The 25,361-nt window shown below is 35.0% G+C and overlaps 2 protein-coding genes across 2 annotated transcripts in view; one reads left to right on the top strand and one right to left on the bottom strand.

Moving 5' to 3' along the window:
- LOC134243958 (CASP8-associated protein 2-like) overlaps positions 1-8,641 on the top strand; it is a 14,072-nt gene extending 5,431 nt beyond the window's left edge. Inside the window, exons 3-5 of the mRNA XM_062726207.1 lie at positions 1-65; positions 1,582-1,766; positions 4,187-8,641. The exon at positions 1-65 is cut by the window's left edge and continues 70 nt beyond it. Coding sequence (XP_062582191.1) covers positions 1-65; positions 1,582-1,766; positions 4,187-8,366 — 4,430 coding nt within the window. The 3' untranslated portion in view covers positions 8,367-8,641. The remainder of the gene's footprint in view (positions 66-1,581; positions 1,767-4,186) is intronic.
- Positions 8,642-18,026: 9,385 nt separating this feature from the next.
- LOC134243929 (uncharacterized) lies at positions 18,027-22,365 on the bottom strand. Its single transcript, XM_062726165.1, has 3 exons — positions 21,600-22,365; positions 20,892-21,014; positions 18,027-18,436 (listed from the first exon to the last, which is right to left on the bottom strand). Exons 1-3 carry the CDS (start codon positions 22,315-22,317, stop codon positions 18,045-18,047), a joined length of 1,233 nt encoding a protein of 410 aa, XP_062582149.1. The 5' UTR covers positions 22,318-22,365; the 3' UTR covers positions 18,027-18,044.
- Between the last annotated feature and the right edge of the window lie 2,996 nt (positions 22,366-25,361).

Raw genomic sequence — 25,361 nt, 5'->3', positions numbered from 1 at the left:
CTTTGGATCTCTATGATGACTTGATAACAGATGAGAATGTACAACACCAGGTCTCACACCAAGAGGTACACTTCTTTGACTGATCTTACTGATGTCAGAGAGGAATTCTACCTTATCTTAATTTTCTGACTTTGATCTTAAACCACTTTATATTTTATCAAATTTCATGCAAAGATATAAAGATCAAATGTGTTGTAGTTTCTTTCACAGTCCCTGTGAAAATCTTGTCAACTTCTTGCTTTTATTTTTACAGTAAAATCTTTCTGAGTGTTTATCAGACATATCTTTCAAGGGCATCTTATTAATAAATTTGCTAACATATTAGAAAGAAAGAACTTTGAAAAAAAATGAAATGTTATATTAATTGTTAGATAAATGGAATAAATAAAGACTTCATACCATGCTTTATTAGGCAAGACTGTGCTTTAGAAAGATATCAGTTTTGCATAAATACATGAATGAAAAAGTGTGAAAAATTAGTTCCCCTTTTATCCTATTCTCCTATAAGTTCAGAGAACAACACAGGTATATCTTTGTATGAAATAGAACAAACACCCTGTTGGGAAGCAGGGTTCGACACTAACGGTGGACCGGCGGCCCGAGTCCACCAAAAAATAGGAAGGTCCACCAAACTTTCTGTAATAGGTGGACCGTCGGTCCACTTAAAATTTAAACACTGTATTTAAAAAAAAACAGTGAAAATTTCAGGGTTTTTTTCTTTAAATCGAAATCCGTAACTCAAATTATGAATTCCTCCATCATGTCCATAGCTGTATTTTACAAGAAATAAATATACGGGTAAATATTGTTTTAGGTAATCAGGGTGACCCTAGCAACTCGATATATTTTACATGTAAAATTGATAACTCCAATATTAACAACAGAACATTCAAAAAGGACCTTAAATAAGAAGCATGAAAAATCTGCGCAAAATTAGCCAGTCTCTCCTCTGTTTACGTAATGCACAGAAAGGTGTGAAAATTACACTGGGACCAGGGTAACAGGAAATCGCTTCACGCTTGAGTGCACACTGTTTGAGATGATTAGAATTGATTGACAGCTGCGTTTATGCATTGTTTTTTCTGAACTGTAATCTGCAGTTTCATCTCTTTTCTTGATATACATTATATCACTACTTATTTGAATAAACAATAAATTTAGAAAATAATTAATATTCATACATGTACCTATGTCAGTTTAATATTTAAACAAATTATTTACAATATTTCTGAGAAAAAAATCTGACTAGTCCCTAATTGATTTGATTCTGTTAACTGGTTAGATTTATGCCTTATTAGTCTGACTGGAATCGGTATATATTGAAGATATTTTTAATTAATGCCTTGTGTATAATATTGATTTATTCATTAATTCAAACATTTTTAAAGGTCCACCAGATATTGAGAAGGTCCACCAATAATTTTTGACAAGTGGACCTGCGGTCCACCAAGGTAAAAAAGTTAGTGTCGAACCCTGGGTAGGACATTCATGGGACATCATGTCCTATTGAAATATTTTAGGATTTTTATTGTTAGTTTATTTTTAAATCAGTACCACTAGTTGTATAATTTGATTCTCTAGCTGAGTGAGAAGTATCAGAGAGCCCTGAACACCATCAGTGATTTGGAGAGACAGCTCCAGACAGCTAGGAACCATGAGAGCTTTTACATGGAGAAGAGCCAGACCCTGGAGAAGAATATCTCCCTGTTGTACGTCACAGCTAAAGCAGAGTTACAGAGGAAAGACACACAGATTGGTCAACTAAGGTAGTCTTATTTTTATATACGAGGGTTGTTCAATAAATAATGTCCTGAACTGTATGACATACAGTACAGATATCATATGACATTAAACCTGACTTTCTCTCATTATTGAATCTTTACTGAATTCATAACAGTTTATGTGACCACTTTTCATCACAAAGTTTCATCGTGAGAAGCTGGGAAACAAGGGCTTTTCGAGACACTGCATTATAAATGAATGGTAAAGAACCAGTAAACTAGAGTGAAAATAAAAGCTTCATTGAAGCTTCTGTAAAACTTGCTAAAAATCCCAAAGAAATATTCACTGAAACGTGACATTTACAGCAACCAATGTCTGTTTTATAGACAAATTAGCAAGTGAATTTCAATGATAAAAAAATTATATAATGGGCATCAAAAATGGGTACCCTCCTTGCCAACAAAAATTATAACAACTAATGCACTGTTTGCCAAATTTCACTAAATACTATTTGATGATGTATGATTGACTTTAAGACACATAGCAAATTCAATAGACATCATATCGGGAGTAGTTTACACTGTCTTTAAGAAACGTTTGACAGTAGAAAAGCTTGGTACTCAAAGGTCACCCTATATTTTAAAAAATGAGTGAAAACGACAGCATATACGAAAGTCTTAACAATTATTTTAAAATATCAGTAATTGTAGTCATCCACGTTTGTTTTATATTCAAACAGATATTGGAACATGAATATATTGCTTAAAACCATCAAAACAAAATTTACCATAAGAAGTACTAGATAAAAACGGCAAAGGTCTGACAAGAGCAAAAGTATGCAAGAGCACAAAGACTGGTTTATATGCAATTTTCTGAAATATTAGTGGTTTTGTTGTTCCAATTCGTAGTCGGGGAGACATTTTAATATCTGGAGGAGTCTACAAAGCAATTTTTTTGCATAATGATCAAACGGTTTATTAGAGGAAGGACCCAGAATCAGGAATCCACTACACTGAATTCCTTCATGACAGCGTCCAAACCCGCATGCCCTGAGGAGTAAAGGGGGTTTCGGGATAAACAGAAAGTTAGTGTTTTTTCACATTAACAATATTGGCCAGATCTTTGACCTTTTGACTTGTTTCAATTTCCAAACTTGAAAAAAAACCTTTCAGAAGGAAAAAACACGTCTATGAAATCATTGGATCTGCCATTTTCCAGTATACTAAGGGTCATACCCAAAAATGAGTTCTAAAAGCAATCAGAAATTGGATAAAAAATGTTAAGGACATGTGTTTGGTTTAATAGAGATTAATAAGTAAAATTATAAAGACTAAATCATTGAAAAGCGTCTTTTGCTTCTTTCTGAGCACCGAGGACATTATTTATTGAACAGCCCTCGTATATACACTTGAGGTTAAGTTAAATTCAGGGTGAATTGGTTAATCATTTTTACATGGAGATTAAGCAACATTATTAGCTCACCTGAGCCGAAGGCTCAAGTGAGCTTTTCTGATCACATTTTGTCCGTCGTCCGTCCGTCTGTAAACTTTTCACATTTTCGACTTCTTCTCAAGAACCACTGGGCCAATTTTGACCAAACTTGGTACAAAGCATTCTTATATGAAGGGAAATTTAAATTGTGAAAATGAAGGGCCAAGTCTCCTCACAAGGGGAGATAATCAAGAAAAGACAAAAATAGGGTGGGGTCATTAAAAAATCTTCTTCTCAAGAACCACTGGGCCAGAAAAGCTGAAACTTATGTTAAAGCATCCTGGGGAAATGATTCTAAATTGTAAAAATCATGACCCCCGGGGATAGGGCGGGGCCATTATGGGGAATCAAACTTTTACATAGAAATATATAGGAAAAATCTTTAAAAATCTTCTTCTCAAGAACCACTGGGCCAGAAAAGCTGAAACTTATTTAGAAGCATCCTGGGGAAGTGTAGATTCTAAATTGTAAAAATCATGACCCCCCCCCCCCCCCCCCCCCCCCGGGGATAGGGCAGGGCCACAATGAGGAATCAAACTTTTACATAGAAATATATAGGAAAAATCTTCGCAAGAACCACTGGGCCAGAAAAGCAGAAACTTATGTGAAAGCATCCTGGGATAGTGTAGATTCTAAATTGTTCTAATCATGTCACCCCCGGGGGTAGGGTGGGGCCACAATGGGGAATCAAAGTTTTACTATGTTGAATCAAAGCATCCTATGGTAGTGTAGATTTCAAATTGTTTAAATTATGATTAGGTGGGTAGGATGGGGTCACAACATGTATAACAAGGGAGAAATCTGGTAAAGAACGGAATGTTCAAAGCTTCTCAGGTGAGCGATGTGGCCCATGGGCCTCTTGTATATTTTTATCAAAGAGCTTATAATTTTAAAAATAAAGATAATTAAATTTTACTTGACTAGAAATTTTTGTTTCAGTGAAAATTTATGTCTGATTTTTTTTAACTTATAGAGAGGATTTGAACTTCAGAAATCTTTCATACAAACCAAGATGTCGTAAGTTTCCCAGAAAGGATTTTTTCTCAGGGGAAGGACATGCCAGAAGTAATGGACATAGCAGAAGTGTCGGAACCACTGAGAGAGACAATCAAAGTGAGAAGGAATCGTACATGTCTCCACGGAAGAGAAAGATAGTGAGCTCATGGGACGATCTGAAAGAGAATTTTAAAAGACAGAAGAGGGACGAGCCTCGGCATGTAGCACAAGATGCAAGTTCCTCAAAAGGATTACATATCTACTCTGAAAAATCCAGGGATGGCTTAATATCTGCTAGGAAACTGGTGGAGAAAAGCATAAAAGATTTGAGAAATAGAAGATCCAATGAATATAAGAAATCCTTAAAGGAACATTCAGAATCTGTGATTGAAGGAGACCTTCCTGTAGGAAGTCCCTGTAAAGTGATCTCAAAGCCTGAACCAACAGCTTTACAATGCAACGAAAATAGAGGTGGATTGGAAAAAGTGAATAACACTGAAACCACTAAAAGTGAACTCTCTTTTAAAGGTTTGATTGACAGTCACACAGAAGTGGAAAAATCTCAGAATGACAAATTATCAAGTGAACAAGTGAGGTTAACCTCTGAAACTAATTCATCTTGTGATGGCGGTAGTCAGTTAATATCCAGAGACAAGCCTATAGAACGTTCTCCTTGTCGATCAAGGAGAGAAACAAACAGAAGTGAGAAAGACAAATACAGAACATATTCTGAGAAAAAGAAATCTAGCAATTCTGAGAGATCAAGTCATACAAGGCGAAAAGTGGAAGAGAAAGAAAAAGCTGCTACAAACCGAACTAAAGTGTCAAGTGTAAGTGTTAATTCATCTAGAAGACGAACACCTGAACGTAGACGAACGCCGGAGCGTTCAAGGAGAAATTCCAAAAATGTGAAAGAGGATGAACCTAAAAGGGATACAGAAAGGAGGGCAAGTAGTGATGACTTGAGATTTAAACTTCAACAGAAGAAAAGACTTAGATCCAAGGAGAGGGGGCAGGAAAAAATATCAGACAGTGAAAAAGAGAAGATTCCCGCAGAGCAAAAAGAAAAGAACACTAAGCGATATAAATTGCCCAGAACTGAATATGACCAAAAGGATAAGCTTCTTGAAAGAGGGAAGTCAGGGTCACAAAAAGCTGAAAAGTTTAAAGTGCAAGAAAAACCTCAGGACTCATCAGATATCGAGAAAGTTTGGTCATTGGTCAATTCAGAATCATCGAAATACGTAGAAAAAAGTCCTAGTAGTAATAACATTCAAAATGTTTCAGATACAAAGGAATCAGAGTCAACGGAGTGTAAAGAAGAGAGGTTTCTTGAAACATCATGGAATAAAAAGAAAACTTTATCTCCTAAACCAAGCAGTAGGCCTGTTGATAAAGTGACTTTTCCAGAGATAACAAATGTCGAGGAAGCCATGATCAGAGTGAATGAAGAGAAAATTTCAATGTATAGTAAAGCATCAAACAAAGAAGTAGAGACATTATCAAACAAGACTCTTGGTGCTTTTGATAAAGAAACTTTTCAAGCAGGCAAAGAAGATGCTGCAGAGCATCTTTCATTGAATAAAACTCAGGGAGAAAATAATCCTGATAAAAAAATCTGTGCAAGTTCAGATAAGAGTGACTTTAAATCGCCACCAAGAAGGCAAGACAATGAATGTTGTGTTGCAGATAGCAGAGATGCAGCCAATGTTTTCATTGAAGAGTTGATATCAATAGACCAGAGAAAGGAGAATTTCTTCTCAGGTGAAAAAGATCATGAACTTGGGTTCACACCAAGTAAGTCAGTATCTGCAGGACATCAAACAGAAAATGAAAGTAAAGCTGAGGAATGTTACAAAGTAACGCCAGATGTACATGAAAATAGTTTAAGCTGTTTTGATATTAAAATCCATGTGTCGGAAACAGAATTGAATGACTTGCTTGGAAATGAGGACAGCTTAAGTGGAGGTATTGCCTCAACACAGCCCAGTCACCAGAAAAAAGAAACAGTGAAAGATTTGAAGAAGGTTTCATCAAGGAGTCAGTCAAAATATTCAAGCTGTATGGACTCTTCCAGGAATAAGAAAGAGAAAAGTAGTACTATTGCAAAAGAAGGCAGCCAATCTTTAAGTAAAAGAATTGAGCCTGAGAGACCAAAGGCAGTCTTGAAGCTTCCACTTGGTCCAAAGCAGGTATTTACAGAGAGCATTATATTTGAAAACACTGAGAAACCGAAGACCTTGAGTGAGAAAGTATATACGTCAAGTAAAGGCACAAAAATAGTCATGAAATCTGAAGCCTTGAAGTCAGAAGAGAAGAAACCTGTTACAAAGAACAGTCTGTCCAAGAAAGAATATGATGCAGATCGTGAATTCCTCAATCAGTTGAAGACAAAGTATTCTAAAGAGCAATCAAAGATAAGTCAAAAATCTAAAGATGTCTTAGTAAGTAACCAATCTGATTCCGTGGAGCTGTCAAAGACATGCATGAAACAGAAAGATGACTTGAAAGTCAACGAAGTTTATACTGGCAGCGAAGTGAAAGAGAAATCAGGGTTTCTCGAAATCTCCAGTGAGTGTGTGTTAAAAAATACCAAGGAGCCTGGAAATAGTGCTGGAAAAATAGACAACCCATGTACATTTGAACTACAAGGTCAAGATCTTACTCAGAATTTAAATAAGGGTGAAGAAGAGGGCAAAGCCATTCAAGATGAAGACAAGATTTCAGATATTGAAGTTGACAATAGTGTTGAAGAGGAAAAGGTTGCAAAAGAGCAAAAATGGGATATTTCTGAAACATTCTTGGGTGAGAAATCTAGGTCTTTGAAAGTTAATGATTTGGGTGATATTTCTGAGGAAAATTGTGATGCAAAAGAAAGTCCAACAACAGATATGAGCATTGATGAGCATAGAGGGACAGTAAAAGAACAAGCTGTTACACCAGAAAATCCCCCCGTTTTGAGTTCTGCAGTGTCCATTGATTTCATACGTAACAGTATCATGAAAAAAATAGAAGAAAAGAGCAATGTATGTGATGATACTAGTGCTGTAAGTAAGAGTGTATCATCTGTGGCTGAACAAGTAACAGATAATGAATCCCAAGAAGAAGTCGCTGAAAAAACTGTGCCTGTCAAAAATTCAGTGATTACAAATACTGTTGAACTTAACACCGGCAAACCATGCCAGGAAGAGGATGTGCAATCCTTCTTGATGCCTTCTTCACCAAATGGACAGAAAATGGATTCCATTTGCAGAGATGTACTCACAGAGACCGAGAGTATTACCGAGTTTTTCGATGAAGAAAGTCAACTAGACTTAAAAGGAGCTGTGTCTTTACGAGCTAGGGATGGAATCAACGTCAGGAGACAGTCGTTTGAAAAACAAAACGAAGATAAAGAAGCTGTTGACAATAATTGTGCACCAGTGGAGGAAAGGAACTTTGATGTTGTAGAGGCATTCAAAACAGAAAATATTCAGCCATCTTTGAGGGACAGTGAATCAGAGGAAGGAGAGGTTCATTCCTCAGATGGTGAAAGTGAAGATCTGATTCACAAGAGAAAGGAAAAAGTAAATAGGGAGGCAAAAATCAGGAGTCTTTCAAATGCAAGTGACAGAGAACCAGGCAGCAGAAAGCGACATTCTTCTAGTCACAGACCGAAGTCGGAATCAAAAGAGAAACAGAGAAAGGACAGAGTGGAAGATAAGTCAAGAAGTTCTGAAGTAGAAAGGACTCTGAAACCTAGGACACCTAGGAGAGACTATGAAAGAAAATATGATCCAAAGCAGGATAGAAAGGACAGAGAATATAGGTCAAAGGAAAAGTCTCCATCTTCTAGGAGCAGCAGAGAAAGAAAAACTGATGAAGGAAGGAGAGAAAATGATTCAAAACACTCAACTTCATACCGACATAGTAGGACAAGAATCGAGGAATCAGATCGGCACAAGAGTTTGAAAACAATTTCAGACAGACAGGAAAAGTCACGACATGATGTTACAGAGACTAGAGAAGATAGGCATTCTAGGTCTCGTCATAGCAGTTCAGAAACAAAACCAGACAGACTTCCCAGGAAGCTCTATAACAGCTCAGATCCCAAGTCTGTGCATAGGAGTTCAAGTAAAACAGCTCAAGATAGCTATAAATCAACAAGGAGAAAATAATATTTCATTGGGAATTTCTTATGACATGTTGATACCAGCTACAGAGATTATTTTTCTGTATAAATATGGTCTGAGTAGCTGTATGTGACAAACATTTTTTTCATATTCATAAATGTATTGTTGTTTATGTAGCCCAGCTTTATGCAGCTATATTCATCAGGACAATAATTTTAAACTCAGAAGTGAAATTACTGTGTATACATACAATCTATATTCATAATCAGCAACATTTTTGTATTTTAAGCAGTCAGTATAATTCTACTGATGCAAAATAAAGATAAAAGATTGAATGGAAAAATTTTTAGTGTACTTTAATTTTTACCACTTCAGCATAAATCTAGACTCGCTTGAAAAGTAAAAAAAAGTATTGTTTTGTCAAAAAGCTTTCATTTGCTGTATCACTATCAGGTTCCTGTGAAATTGGAAAAGTAAATACCTCCCAGGTATTCTGTTTTGATTTGCTAAAAAATAGTTTGCAAACTAAGGCTGCCTAGATGAACCATTTGGTACAAAATCATGGCCAAGGTTAAAGTTGGGTTAGGTTGTTAGGTTGTTAAGTAGGTCCAGGTCCGTCTTCCTAAGTCAAGGGTTTCTGACCCACTCCGCTTCACATCCTCCCAAGTCAAGGGTTTCTGACCCACTCCGCTTCACATCTTCCCAAGTCAAGGATTTCTGATCCACTCCGCTTCACATCTTCCCAAGTCAAGGGTTTCTGATCCGCTCCACTCCATCTTCCCAAGTCAAGGGTTTCTGATCTAACCCTTGACCGAATAGACTAGGTTTGACGGGGTTAGAAATGCGCTCTCTGATTGACCTCGTGCAAATTTTCATGACCCAATCATAATCATTGTTTTATTTAACCTGAAACTAAATCTTAAATACATACGCAGTGTACCTTACCTACTGAAATTTTTTCAAGATATTCTAAATTTAAACTTATAATACAATGACATGTTCTTAGACAAAAAATCAGCATGCGTTACCAGGGGTTTTAAAAACATATCAGATTATGAAAATGTTTGCATTATTCAAAGATAAAATGTACAAAAATTACAAAACATAAATCCCAGATTTTTTTTTAACAAAAGTTGTTTTAGAAGAGGTGTACAAATCCATATGTACTATGTAGACATTAAAAGTATTGAACGCAGGTCTTTCATTTAGTGGAAGTCTTCAACTCCAGGGAAGAACCCAATAAAGTTCAAACTACGTTGCCTATGACCTTAAACAGAAAAACACGCCAGTTATAGTCATAAGGATAACGGCTTTATCATTAAATAGCCCAGTTAAAGGTTTGTCTCAGCTTTTTAGTTGCGTTATATTGAATTTATCACCGACTTCCAATATTATCTCGAATTCTCTGTTGAATTCATTTACTCTGATTGGCCATAGCAGAGGTCAGTAGAGTTCAAAATGTATCATCTCACTAGATGGTTAATAGTAAACCCCGTCAAACTTAGTCTATTCGGTCAAGGATTTATGTGGAGCGGATTAGAAACCTTGACTTGGGAAGATGGAGTGGAGCGGACCAGAAATCCTTGACTTGGGAAAATGTGAAGCGGAGTGGATCAGAAACCCTTGACTTGGGAAGATGGAGTGGAGCGGACCAGAAACCCTTGACTTGGGAAGATGTGAAGCGGAGTGGATCAGAAAACCTATACTTGGGAAGATGTGAAGCGGAGTGGGTCAGAAACCCTTGACTTGGGAAGATGGAGTGGAGCGGACCAGAAATCCTTGACTTGGGAAAATGTGAAGCGGAGTGGATCAGAAACCCTTGACTTGGGAAGATGGAGTGGAGCGGACCAGAAACCCTTGACTTGGGAAGATGTGAAGCGGAGTGGATCAGAAACCCTTGACTTGGGAAGATGTGAAGCGGAGTGGGTCAGAAACCCTTGACTTGGGAAGATGGAGTGAAGCGGACCAGAAACCCTTGACTTGGGAAGATGGTGCAAATCAAGGGTGATGGTATCCAATATATTGTGAGGAATACACATGTGAAATATGAAAGATGTTTGGAAATTTTGGGTTAAAGTGGGTCAAACTCAACGGACTAGAGGTCAAATTTGGTGGTACCTGAAGAAAGGTTTTGTCGCAAGGAATACACCTATGAAATAGGAAAGCTAAAGTCCCTACCCACTCAACAGTTATGACCAAGGTTAAAGTTTGTTTTAGACAAAAAGACGGACAGGCCAGGCAAAATTATTATCAACCCCCGGAATCTTTGATTACGGGGCATAAAAGTTTTTTAATGCCCCCGATTTGAAAAATCCCTGGGGTATATTGTTTTTGTCTTGTCTCTCTGTCTGTTGATTTGTCTGTTGTCTACTTTAACCTAGTCCATAACTATTGAATGGATGAGGCTATGGCTTTTATATTTCACAGGTGTATTCCTTGTGACAAGATCTTTCTTTGGGTACCACCAAATTTGACCTCTTGATCTTGACCTTGGAGTTAGACCCATGCTTTCACAAAATATATACCACACTTTAAACTTGACCATAACTTTGAACAATTGGAGTTAGGACTTTCAAACTTCACATGTGTATTCATTGGGACAAGAACTTTCAGCTGGTATAAAATATTTTTGTCCTTGACCTAAGAGTTTGACCTACTTTTTAAAAACTTGAACCTTGGTTATAACTTTTGAACAATTAGAGGTAAGGCTTTCATATTTCACAGGTGTATTCCTTGTAACAAGACTTTTGACCTTTGAAGTTTGACATGCATTTGAGAGAATTCAACTCTCTCTATAAGCTGCCATACAGGGACATCAGTGTTTCACAAACACATCTTGTTTTTCTTTTAAATTATGGATGTTTTAACGAATGATAATCTCTGTTGTCATTGTGTTTAATGTCTTTTGTCAAAATGATTAATTCCAGAATAAACAAGATGTGTTTGGGGACACGGATGCCCCCGTAAGGCAAATTATAGTGAAGGTTAAACTTTCTCAAATGAAAATCAAATATGTTGGTACTCAAAGTGATTAGGTCATCTCACAAGAAAGACACAATCAGTCATGTGAAATATATATGAAAGCCTTAGAACCACCTGTTCAAAAGGTTTGACAAAGGCTAAAGTATTTTAAAAGTAGGTTAAACTGAAACTCCAAGGTCAATGTTGTATACATGTTTATAAAGGCGTACATATGTGAAGTGCGAAAGCCATAGCCCTAACCGTTCAAAAATTATGGCCAAGGTCAGAGTTTTTTAATGGAGGTCAAACTTCAATGTAAAGGTCAAAGTTGTTGGCATCTAAAGAAAGGTCTTGTCACAAGAATTACATATATTACCGCATATTTGAGTTCATCTCACAATATGCGTCGTTATCAAAACTCTATCCTTTTATTATGTGTCATCATTCACCTGCTTTTCGTGAAAAAACTAATAAATGAGATAAGCGGAATTTATTAATCCATCCACACAATGTTGAAATATGAAAACCCTAGCACCAACTCTTCAAACGTTTAAGCTTAGTTAAATAAAATTGCTTTAAATTTTGCAAAATTGGGCCAGACTCCAAGGTCAATGTCAACAGGTCAAATTTGATGTCACCTAAAGAAAGGTCTTGTCACAAGGAATAGTCCGAATACACATCTGAAATATTAAAAGAAAGCCCATAGCTTCAACCAATCAAAAGTTATGAGCAAGGTTAAAGTTTTCGATTAGTTGAGGTCATAGCTTTCATATTTCACATGCATATTCCTTGTGACGAGACCTTTCTTCAAGTACACAATGAACCACCAAATTTGACCTCTTTGCTTAAAATTACCTCCGAGTTTGACCTATTTAAACTAAGTCTTAACTTTTGAATAGTTAGTGATAAGGCTTTTACACTTAATTCATATGTATATTCCACGTGACAATACATTTTTTGGGGTGCCATCAAATTTGACCATGACCAGGGATGGGGTAATTGAATAAAGTAATTGTAATTGAGTGTAATTAATTACATTTTTCAAAGTAATTGGAAGTAATTTGTATTTGAGCAAGCCTTCAATTACAAGTAATTGAATGTATTTAAATACATTTCAAAAAAGGTCATGTATTTTCAATTACTTTTCAATTACATTTCAATTACTTTTTTTCAAAATGAAAGTTTATATTTAAAAAGGTGTCTTATACTGATACATAGTTTTATACTAGTGGGTTTATATTACTTATTCCCATGTTTTATAAATCTCAGTTCACCCTATTCCCACTTGCAAATAACAATGATTGTTTAGATAGTTAATTTGTTTTACAGTAATTAGACTAACTACATCCCCTTTTAGATTTACCTGTATTCTATTCATTTTAAGATAGAAAATAATGAATGGAATTGTGATAGATATTATTCATTTGCTTCAAAAATATGGATTTGAGAAAGTAACAAAAAAGATCTTGCCATACACCATACTGGTGTAGCATGGGCTTGTGTTTGTACAATAATTAATTGTCTCATAATGTTTAATTTGTTTATACAGTGTGTCACACTCATTATAAGGTAAAGGTCTAATTTTGACCAGGTGTGAACCCCTATCATACCCAAGAACAAAAACACTGAATGAAAGTTCGAATTTGATCGCTATAGAAAAAATCTTATTTGAAAAAAAAATATTAATTTTTTTTATAAAAAAAAAACTCGAAGTAATTGAAATGTATTTAATTACATTGGTCAAAGTAATTGAAAGTAATTTATTACATTTGAAAAAATCAATGTAATTGTAATTGCAAGTAATTGACAAAATTATCAATGTATTTGAAAGTAATTAATTACATTTCAAAGTAATTGACCCCAAGCCTGACCATGACCTTAGAGTTTGACTAATTTTGTTAACAAAAAAAACTTTAACCTTGGCCAGTACTTTGGAACAGTTGATACTTGGACTTTCATATTTCACAGGCTCATTACTTGTGACAAAACCTTTCTTTGGATACAACAATTTTGACCTTGCTGGCTGACTTGCATTTGAGAAACCATAAGCTGCCATACGGGCATCTTCGCTAGCCAATGGTTTCTGATACGCTACTCTCCTAGAATGGTTTGTGATCGTTGTTGGTAATCTAACAACCAAACTATATGATAAACGTGATGACTAACTTTTCTATCGTCAGCTTCCCTTACTTAAGCAGCAATATACCTTCATCACCTGCATACGGAGTGTATATATCTCAGTTGATTCAATACGCAAGAGCATGCTTTACGTATGAACAATTTCTAAAACGAGGTAAATCATTGACAAGCAAGTTGACGAAACAAGAATATCAGCAGTCGTGTTTAAAGTCATCATTTCGTAAGTTCTATGGTCCATACAATGACCTAGCTTGTCAGCAAATACAATTTATCATTGAGTCATATGCTGACTGACGTTTTTTGTCCCCCGCTTGAAAAGTGGGGGATATTAATTTGGGTTTGTCCGTCCGTCCGTCCGTCCGTCCGTCTTTCTGTCTGTCTGTAACGCTTTCGTTTCCACACGATATCTCGAGAACCCTTTGAGCTTTTGCAATGAAATTTAGCATAGCAACTCCCTGTGGACTACAGAAGACTCCTATTGATTTTGAGGTCAAAAGGTCAAAGTTCAAGGTCGTAAATTTATACATTCTGTCTGTATGTAATACTATCATTTCCGGGCGATATTTCAAGAAGATTTTGAGCTTATGCAATGTAATTTTTTACCAAAACTCCCTACCAAGACGTCTCTCGCCCCTCTCAAAGTGCCCCGCCCCGTTTGTTTTATTAGTATTTATAGTATTACATGTCGCTATTTTTAGCGCAGGGGCATGAGTGCGTATACATAAAACAGGTTCTCGGCGGACTTTATGTTCTTATTACATCTATTAGAACTGTTTAATAAAGGCTAAATAAATCAAACACCATGGATTGTGTAAAATTTTGAGAATACCGAACATGAAAACATGAATATATACATGTATGTGACTTCAATTCTGCATATACTTCACAGCGCGTAAAGCGATTCCGTGGTCTAGTGGTTATGTCTCTCGCTTCAGATGTGAGAGGTCCCGGGATCGAATCTCGGTCGATCCTGTCTTTTTTTTTTTTTTTTTTTTTTTTTTTAAATACTTTTTTTTTTCTTTACTAAATGATAGTATTCAGCATGTGAAATGAAAAATTTATGAGGTTATAAAATCATCATTACAGTGTGATAAACCTTCCATATAAGAAAAAATCTTCTATACACATAATACAGAATAAGCAATCAAATCTTTATATGCATATTGACATACATGTATTTTATTTGCTTCAGTATACATGTATACATTTAATAATTCTACAAATTCAGTCAGGGGGAGCCGACTTTTTCCCTAAGCGGGGGACACGAATTCTCTGAATTAGCTTGTTCATACTAATTGTTAGTCCATTGTTTATAGACTGAATTGACGACGGATTTTTCTGTTATTTCCCGATCATGTCGAGGCGCACACGGCGGGTGTGACCGGTCAGCAGGGGATGCTCACTCCTCGATCCATGGCACCTGATCCCACCTCTGATGTTTCAGAGGTCCGTGTTTGCTCTGCTCCTATTTTGTATTGTTTTATGGACTTTGATATTGAATACTGTTCGTTATCTCCAAAATATATCCCGAACGCAGATATCGTCATTTCCAAAAAACAATTGCTGATTGGTCGATCTATGTCGATCGATCCACCCCAATCAAAGCTTGAAAAAAAAACTCAATTTTTTCAACACCGTATACCAAGGGTTTATGAGGAAAGCAGCGTATCAGAAACCCTTGGCTATAGCAAAGATGACATACGGGTTCATCAGTGTTTCACAAAACGCATCTTGTGTTAGAAGTAAAAGAAAAAGTTTAAACTAAAATACTTTTATCTTTGTTTCAGAAAATACAAGACTTTAAATAGAGTTTTGTAAAATTAAATCTTGATTTATAATTATCATACATTGCCATATACATGTATTTTTTTAAAATACTAGTATCGTGATGACACATCCTAATTCTCCCCAACGATACACAGCCCTACTTGTAAGTTGCATTAACCCTGTGTCCGTGTAAAGTCTGTCCACCTGCTGTCAGACGACAAGATTGAGCAGGGTATTTAAAGCATAAATGTTTCGATACATAAATTCTGCAGACGACACACCAAATATATACCCAGTGTTGTTGGTTTTTGTCCCCCGCTTGAAAGTGGGGGATATTAATTTGGGTCTGTCCGTCCGTGGATCCGTTCGTCCGTCTTTCTGTCTGTCTGTAACGCTTTCGTTTCCACACGATATCTCGAGAACCCTTTGAGCTTTCTCAATGAAATTTTGCATATCAACTCCCTATGGACTAAAGAAGAACCCTATTGATTTTGGGGTCAAAGGGTCAAAGTTCAAGGTCATAAATTCGCAAATTCTGTCTGTTATAACACTTTCGTTTCCGAGCGATATCTCGAGAACCCTTTGAGCTTTTGCAATGAAATTTTACATAACAACTCCCTGTTGCCTATGGAGTAAGTAAGTAAGTAAATTGTTTATTATAGTGACATGTGTTATACAGTACAATGAAAAACATTTAATACAATTAATATCCAAACACCAGGCTCATCGGACCTATATGTCACTTTAAACAAAATATATGAAAAATATATACACAAATATTACGCATGGCGTATTTTGTACAACGGAGAGTGTCTGTGCATCTATGAAAGGTATAAATATTTTGAGGTCTGCCTAGGAAAATTTGTTAAAAGAAAATTCACACTCTTTTGATCTGACATAGACAAAGTTGGGTTACATCTAATGCTAGTAAATAAATCTGATCTGAAATTGGAATATTCTGTACAATTTAATAAAAAGTGGTAGACCCCTATTTATTTTGAGGTCAAAAGGTCAAAGTTCAAGGTCGTAAATTTATACATTATGTCTGTGTGTAACACTATCCTTTTCGGGCGATATTTCAAGAGGATTTTGAGCTTTTGCAATGTAATTTTATACCAAAACTCCCTAGGACCTCTCTCACCTCTCTCAAAGTGTCCCGCCCCGTTTGTTTTATTAGTATTTATTCAGGTCTGGACGATTTCTAAATAAGGAAGTCAAGAACGATGACTGTGAATTGCTATTAATACACAGAATAAACAATGCACTAATCCTTCTGACCAATCAGATAACAGCATTTAGACAAACCCATTAGAGAATAAATAAAACACGTGGTTTTTAAGTTTTTTGCTCAAAAGATTTTTTTAGAACAAAGTTTTTGTAAACTTTATGCGCATTTGGGAATAATATAATAAATATGACAATTCTACCGTGAACAAACACGACTTGAAAGCTTGAAATACGTTTTAAGTGGAATAAAGAAAATCTGTGTATAGGAGTTAGCAATCCCAAAGATTTACTTACGTTAAAAAATTGATATAAATACGGTAAATTTTCAGTTTTTAGAGCCTGACATAAAAATCTCATCGAAAAGATAACAGTCTTTATTATTTTTGAGTGTTTATTACAGAATACTAGTAGTCCATGCAGTTTCTGATATGCGAGATAAGATATTGGGATAAAACGCATTCATGTATAATTACAGGATTTTCTTTTCTCCACGTTAAACGCCTTTCCTTATGCCCATTTAAAGTCTGCATAGCTAAGTATTCGGCGCTCATGAAACCCGTGATATATGCAAAGCCACTAGTATATGTGTATACTCCATACGATAAACACTTGTGCGAGTTGATCTATATATACACATGGAATTTAAGCATTATCGATGAAAATCGGACGGCTAAGCAAAATTATATTTACCATCATATAATATATTCTGGTAAATGTTATAATTGATCTCGATAAAAACTTGCTGGTGCGATCTATACCTCTGTAAACGATTACATTCTATCGTGCATTATTTTTTTTCTTTACCGAGATAAAAATGTCAAGGTTCACGGTAAAAATTTGGGGAATACCTTATTCTTCAAAAGTTTTTATCTTATTTCTACAGATTTTTTGTCAAAAAAATCTTTTTGAGGAAAAAAACAAAAGCACGTGTTATCTTTTTGTTCTTTTAAAATATGTTTTGGGGTGTGTAAAAATGCTGTTGTCTGATTGGACAGAAAAATAATTACGTGTACTTGATGTACAATTATAGCAACTTTCGATTATCGTTCTTGACTTCCATATTTAGAAATCGTCCAGACCTGTTATTGTATTATATGTCGCTATTTTTAGCACAGGGGCATGAGGAGAGTTACCGGTATTGTCTCTCGTTTCACATGTGAAAGATCCCGGGTTCGAATCCCGGACGATCCATATTCTTTTTTTTTCGAAATACTTTTTTTTTTTACTAAATGATAGTATTCAGCATGTGAAATGAAAAATTTATGAGGTCTGGCTTGTACAAACTCATAAAATCATCATTACAGTGTGATAAATATTCCATATAAAAAGAATCTTCCATACACATAATAACGAATAAGCAATCAAATCTTTATGTGCATATTGACATACTTTATTTGCTTCAGTATACATGTATACATATAATAATAATACAAATTCAGTCGGAGGAGCCGACTTTTTCCCTAAGCGGGGGACACGAATTCTCTGAATTAGCTTGTTTGTTTTTTTTTTCAAATTCATTGAAACACATGCGTATCTGAAAATTCCAGGGGAGGCCCTCTAGATCTGCTTCGATTTTTATCATGATAGCATTCTTGTATAGACCAATCAATCTTTCTTGGAAAATCAAAGTTACAAGAGGAAGCCCGAGAACGTTGTAATGGGAACACTGTTGGAATAATAGCCAGTACCACTATATCTTCTGGCCCACACTGCATCTCCCTGCTGAAGCTGCAGAAAAACCATGTTTACTCCCGTCTGGTAAGATGCATCTGAGTGTCCCATAGTTCTGACTTTAGAAACCCCATTCATAACAATGTCTACCTTACTATACTGTTTTTGGTACTCCACGACAGTAAGGAAGAAGATATAATTTCCATCAGTGGGGGCAGTGAAGATTCCGGTTGAGGGATTATACCCACCACCAACGTTACTGATTACCGAGGGAAATATTAACGCGCCACTGTTCCAACCGGTATTTGAAGACATCACTCCAACGGTGAAAGCCACTTTCTTTGGCTGACCTAATAATGACACGAAATAAAATCAATTAACTTGAAACGTGAAAAAAGACCTCAGTGAGTATGATTGTGTGAATATCAATCATAAACATTGTGATATAAAACTTTCATTCAATGAATACGGTGAATGGGGCTCTCTGAGAAGTTGATGAAGCAGGAAAAAATCGAAATGATGTTTACGTTTTCATTCGAGTTATTTATTTATTTATTTTGAAAATACTCTGTCATGAGAGTATTGGTAATATGTCTATATTTAAAAAAATGAATAAACATACTTACAGAATTTTGATAATATTAAATAGTATTTGAACAGAAATATATGAAGCAAGAACTGTTTATCATACCTTTCGGAAAAAAAACTTTATTTTTAAATGTTTTGTTACATTAGTGTGTCATATAGTAAAGGAACTTATATTACGAGGGTTGTCCGGTAAAATCGTGGACAAGTTGTCTAGTTTGAAAAATAATCATCACCGCGTTCTGAAACTTTCACAACTCTTTAGTACATATATACTGAAACGCAAAAGAAACGCAACTAGCAGTGATCTACAAACATTTGATTTTTTTTATCTAATGATTTCCAAAAATGAAGTCAGTGAGCCTAAACTCACTTTTCAAACATCAGAAATTTGATAAAAATGTTTAATGATTATCTTTCAAATTTAAAAAGTAGCATATGACTGTTATATAGAACACCCACCTCCCAGACATTAAATTAAAGCGTGCAAGGCTGCCCCATACAACAATTGTAGCTTAATTTCTACGATTCAGTAAGTTCAACAATATAGATATCTGAGCAAAGGAAATATTTTTTGCCACTTTTAAATGCCTTTTTTAGTTGATAAGGTCGCATTTTCTCTAACCTAACGCAGTGTAGAAACACTCGAACTTCCGGTCCACGGACTTAATGCATATGATACGTTAGAGTCTGTCTAGGGGTAATGTAGTATTTTTTTGCATCAGTAACTCTCCATCACCTTTATTTTGAGGTTTTCCAGCTAGAAAAATGGAGATACGTACTAACGTCATTTTCAGGAAGCCTTAGCATTGCTACGGGAAACAAAAGGAGAGGTTTTTTTTTAAATATTGCTGAATTCTTTATGATGAACAATAACAAACTCTTTAAACTCAATTATATTGCCAACTGTTTTGTTAAACATGCAATTTTTAATTTTTGTTACGCAGACTTAAACTTAATTTCCGAAAATGATACGAAGATCGTTCAACCGTAAAATTACCGATATTTACAAAATTGACCATGCATTCTTTACCATATATCATTATTTTTCCCTATTAAAAATAGGATGTTGCGTTCGTTTGCGTTTCAGTATATTATGAATGTACAGAGCAAATTTCAAAAAGATATATGCATAAATACACAAATTGTGAGATTTTATGCTATATATTGTTTATTTAATACCCTACGGCGCAGAGAAGATGATATAACGAAATCAAAGTTTCTATATAACAGCGCCACGTTACATCTTTGCTAAAAATAAAGTTGGATAAGTCCCACTTAAATTTAGAAATTCCATTGACTCACATACATGAGTCTGAGGAACCAATCTGGTGCACACATGCGATCTTCTGAAGATTTATTAGCAAGTTACGGACAGTATTCACGCCATCATTCAACTAGGCTAATAGAGAATCTTATATCGACGTTCGACATTGACAGCGTCTTTCGCTATTACAATTATAGCAGTTTGTCCGTATGTTTTGTACTACATGGGGACTCGATCAAAAAGATTTCGCTCAGAAAACTTCCATTTCATTTGTATGTGGTGATATTTTTCATATTTTTTTCTTCTGTATTCATTTAAAGTTTCTTAAGCTGTCATTATAACACCCTAATCAAACGAACTGTTCTCCGATGCGCCGTAACATCATCAAACGTCGCCATGTTTCGTGTATTGTGTTTACCACTTTCCCATTTCGAATGCTCGGGAATTTGCCAAAAATTAACCAAATGCATTGAATTTTTTAAAAAGATGACAAAATTGATTAAGGAGTCGAATTAGAATAATTTTCATCCCGATCTTTAATATGTATTTAAAACTTTCATTTCGAATTAATACTTGTGTATTCTCTGATACCGTGCGCCGTAGGACCGTACCCTGTGCATATTCAAGCAAAAAAATAAAATCTTTATTTTGTCTATATATTATCAAAAAAAATTATGATGCATATGATGAATATGATGAATAAACATTTACTGGAAATTTCAGCTTAGTGCACCCATTACTTTTCGAGAAAAACGCTTTGTTCACGATTTTACCGGACAAATCTATTAAATTCCATAATAATTATATCGAATAAATATGAGTTTTTATCTTTTATAATCAAGGGTTGAAAACTCAACTCCTGAACACGATGCGAAAATAGACAAAAAACAAAAATCAAGCAAGTCTTTTAAGCATTGATAATATTAAAAGCAATAGAAAAGTTCCAATAATACCGCAAGTTGTCACATTCATTCGGAACATCTCCAGAGAGGTAACTGCAGCAGATAACTTCAGTTGTTCAAACTGAGATTGCTTAAATTCAGCTTTCAGACTTTCTATTGTAGCATTCACATCATCTTGAAAATAAATTCAGTATTTGTTAGTTATTTGTATTCATAAATGTAAGATAATTTTTACAAGTCATTTCATATTTTACAGACAAAGCTCAAACAATTCATCCACGATGTTTACTTCTACACTCATTTTGATAAATGCTCATTATTTTTCAAATGACTAACTTGTCCGAGATAAAACTACAAATAAGGTACATAATTTTATGCAGTCGCTTTATATCCTTATAAATCGATTTGCTCAGCACGTAACAGATTTGTTATAACTGAATTAAAATATCTTTTATTGCATAAAGGATCAGGTAAAAATGTATAGATCTATAAGGAAAAAATAGTCTGTTTTATTTTTCATTGGCAGTGATCAATTACTTTGTTGGCGTGATAATTTTATGCATAAATGCGTTAAGCGTTTCTGTAAATTACTAGCATCACGCGAGCAAACCGATTGACCACATCACGAAACCAAAACCCTAGACGTTGAAGTTATTCCTCTTAGCTGTCAATACTTATCGTGTTGAAATATTACAGCCCAAACAATTCTGTCTGTCTAACAAAATAATGTAGTCTAGAATGAAATTCTGAAATAATTACCAGAAAAAGATAATGCAGTTTCTGCTTGTGACTTTTCGAGTTTGGAAACTGCAGCTGCAAGTTTGTTGTCCGTAGACAATAACTTTGTGTTGATATCGTTTAACGAAGAATTCACAGCTCTGAAAATTGTCATGCTCTTTTCTTCGATAGAATCGGGAATACGACTTTCGATATCGCGTGTTTGTGATTTTAAATCAAGTAAGGTTACCGACATATAACGAACTTCAATTTTGATGTCCGAAATTGTATCGGAAATATTTTTCTCAAACATTTTCCGTTCGGCCTCGTTTTTTATTTGAACGTCTTGATTGTGCTGCATAATCTGTGTGATGTTCTCATCCATATTCGCAAGATGTTGTTTGTGTACATAACTTTCATTTTTCAACAGGCTGTTTTCGCGTTTCAGTATTTTCACTTCTCTTTTTAATTCCGCTATTTCCCGATCAGCAGAAGCCTGATTTTCAACAATCTTCTTTTCAGCTGCAGCTAGGCCTTCTTTCACGGTTATCATGTCTTTCATCAGAATGTGGACATTTCTCACTAAGGCCATTCTGATTAAGGTCTCTTGATTCAGGAGTTGTTTAAATATTTCCACGTTTTGCTCATCCACTCTGCCAATGTCGGTGATGTTGTGTCCATTCTCGTCTGTGAGTAGTGAGAAAGACGCAACGTGAACAATGGTGACAAATACCGACAACAGGGTACAGAACATATTCATGGTATCACCTGAGTCAAATATGATAGTGATTTTGATCCACACAGTTTTATACCACAATATGTGTACGTGTCATTAAATATATAGACAGTGTTCCCCCTCTTGAGAAAAAAGCTTCAATAAATAATTATATAATTACCCCCTTCGTACTACGATGAAAACGGTTAGCACTTATACAGATCGAGTCATGAAAGGAAATCCCTACATTTGATATCATCCAATCGAAGAATAGAAAATAAGGCCACTTTAATCATTTTCCTGGTAAATTCCCTAAAGATACTTGATATCAAGTAATTAGTTGTAATGTTGCACTTAACTGCCAATTTCGAAAGACTTAATCACGACAATTAAAATTAGTGTTTCTATCCGGCGATATTATGCATGGGTAAAATACCGGTAGAAGATGCATAAGTGTGTCATATTGATATTTATGCCCTCCATTTATCTTATGCTAGACAAATGCCTGTATTGTAAAGAATGCGTGAAAACCAGTTCCCATTTGGTCCTGCAGTATACTTTTAAAAGTATCTAACACTAAATTGTGTGTTTAACATGTAATTGGTCAGCCATAAGACAGGACAAGACTGGTAATCTTTGTAAATGGATGGTACACTTTTTTATTTGAACACGTAAACAGTTTTTTTTTTCTTTTAAAATTCTAGCATATCCCTCTTTTTAGGAAGAAGTGTTTTAAGTTAATTATTCTTTTTTTTTTGTAAATAATAAAATAACTAAATATATCCCATGTAGAAATCTGGTTATCATTTCAGGCCCGTATCAAGTCCAGTATCAAGGGGGTGCAAAGTTCTTCTAAAAAAAATTTAACACACCACCCACAAAAAATACCAATACTCGGTCTTTCGGCCATTAAAAAGGGGCAAGCAGCATGCATCTAAAGTAAAATTTATTATTATTACGAAATACTAACTCAGAAAAGAAGGGGGTTGCTTCCTCTCCTCGCTCTATGAGCCTGCATATTTACATTATTTTTTAACACGGGCGGATCCACCAAGGCCACTTCAAGTCCGTAGCTACATTTATAAAAAAAATAGTTGACAAGCAAAAAAAATAGAAAAAAAACTTATGCACCACACTCTAAAATCCTTTTTTGGGAATGGGGGTGGAGGGGGGATCCTGTAACTTTTCTGTTCGTTACATAACTTTTAAATGCTTGAATCTGCGTATTTTCCGGCCAAAAAATGTGGAAGGAGCTTCCAAATCAAAAAAAAAGTAATTAGAACTACAGCAAAAGATTATTCTCAGAAAAAATGAGTCCTCTCCATCCACATACCACGGGAACATTTTTTAAACCTTTCTCTTCGTTGATTAAAAATACCTTATACCTGTAGATCCTTCTAAAAGTTAGTAAGTTCTGAAGATGGTCCAAAGTTCCCCGGAATCTTCCTTGCATGTTACTTGTGGGTGGTCGGAGCCCTTAGCCGGGGTTGTGGAGGAAAGCTAATACGCGAAAATCCACAGATCCAGCGAGAAGAAAAGAGATTTTTCATTTTTTCAAATCATTAAACGTATATATAAATATCTATATTACAGGAAAAAACTCTCTCTATTTATCATTCTATATTTCTCTCTCTTTTTCTCTGTGTACAAATATAAAGGGGGGTTCCAACTCCCGGACCCCCCCCCCCATATATCCGCCAATGTTGAACATATTGGTAACCAAAAGGATAAGAAATAAGTTCTAACAACTAACTAGTTCTTCTCCTTAAAAAAAACACTTAGTAATTGTCAGGCAAAAAGTCAATAATACATCTAGCTTAATCTACAAGTACAAGATTCATTTATAAATTTATGAACAGCGGCAGAAATGCCAATATTTACTTCAAATTTTAAACAAAAAAATATACTGTTGTATAAATGTATTGTTTTATGTTGAATAAACTCAGTTATCTAAATTTTTAGTATATACACGTTCTGCTCTTATAATACAACTTTCAAGTAAAGTAAAATAAAATTGCTTCGAAAATGTTGGCCGGATTTTGTAAATGTTGCCAAAGATATAGGAGAAAATAGTGTGCAAGTAGATGACAAACACCCAAGCATTGCTGCTATTCAAACAAACTCCACAAATATATCTGAAGAATTTTCTTTTACTAGTGTAACCGAAAATTTTGTTAAGAAAAGATCAGCAAAACAAATGTAAAGAAGGCTACGGGTATTTATGGCACGCCAAATTCACGAAAATGAGCTAAACCTAGTTTCACAATTGATAAACTAGGTTTATCGACTGTAAACTATAGTTTACAAACCGTAAACTATAGTTAACGATTCGTTAAGTATAGTTTTCATCTGTAAAGCTATATTTAACGGTTGTTAACTATAGTTTACGAATGCTAATCTATGTTTATCTGTCTGTAATAAAGCGTTAACAATAGATTCTGTTGATAAACATAGATTCACGTTTGTAAACTATAGTTCAGAGTTGTTAATCATAGTTTCACAAATCATGAAACTATATTTATCAGATCGTTAACTATAGTTAACGGTTTGTAAACTATAGTTTACAAATCGTGAAACTGTATTTATCAGATAATCTAAGTTTTGCAATCGCAAATGATAGTTTTCGGTGTTAAGTATAGTTTACGGTTGTGAAACATAGATTATCGCGTTATATATAGCTATGGTTTACAGATGTAAAATATAGATTAACAACCTATAGTTTACAGTCCGTAAACTATAGTTTACAAACGATAAACCTAGTTTATCGAATGTGAAACTATGTTTTGCTCTTTTTTGTGAATTTGGCGTGCCATAGGTATTGATGGTATATCATCTAAATTACTCCGTTTAGCAGAGACCGTTATAGCAAAACCTATTACAAACATTATTAATTAATTAACTTGTCTTTATCATGTTCAATTTTCCCTGACAAGCTTAAAGAAGTACAGGTTACACCAATCCATAAGAAAAATAGTGCTCTTATTAAAGACAATTACAGACCTGTCAGTGTGCTCCCTGTCGTTTCAAAAATTTTTGAAAAAGCCATTGAAATACTTTTGAAAAAAAATTTAACCCATTTTTGGCTGCTT

Source organism: Saccostrea cucullata, unplaced genomic scaffold (genome assembly GCF_032062105.1).
Source record: "Saccostrea cucullata isolate Sc308-1 unplaced genomic scaffold, CSIRO_AGI_Scuc_v1 ctg79, whole genome shotgun sequence".
Classification (NCBI taxonomy): Eukaryota; Metazoa; Mollusca; class Bivalvia; order Ostreida; family Ostreidae; genus Saccostrea; species Saccostrea cuccullata.
This window is presented reverse-complemented; position numbering and strand designations above follow the sequence as displayed.

What these genes read in the sequence shown, in the direction of transcription:
- LOC134243929 (XM_062726165.1), bottom strand. Translation starts at nt 22,317, where the DNA reads ATGAATATGTTCTGTACCCTGTTGTCGGTATTTGTCACCATTGTTCAC. An exon ending in AACTGCATTATCTTTTTCTG is followed by an intron (nt 21,015 to 21,599) that starts GTAATTATTTCA and finishes TTTATTTTCAAG; the next exon opens with ATGATGTGAATGCTACAATA. An exon ending in AATGAATGTGACAACTTGCG is followed by an intron (nt 18,437 to 20,891) that starts GTATTATTGGAA and finishes TGTCATTATTAG; the next exon opens with GTCAGCCAAAGAAAGTGGCT.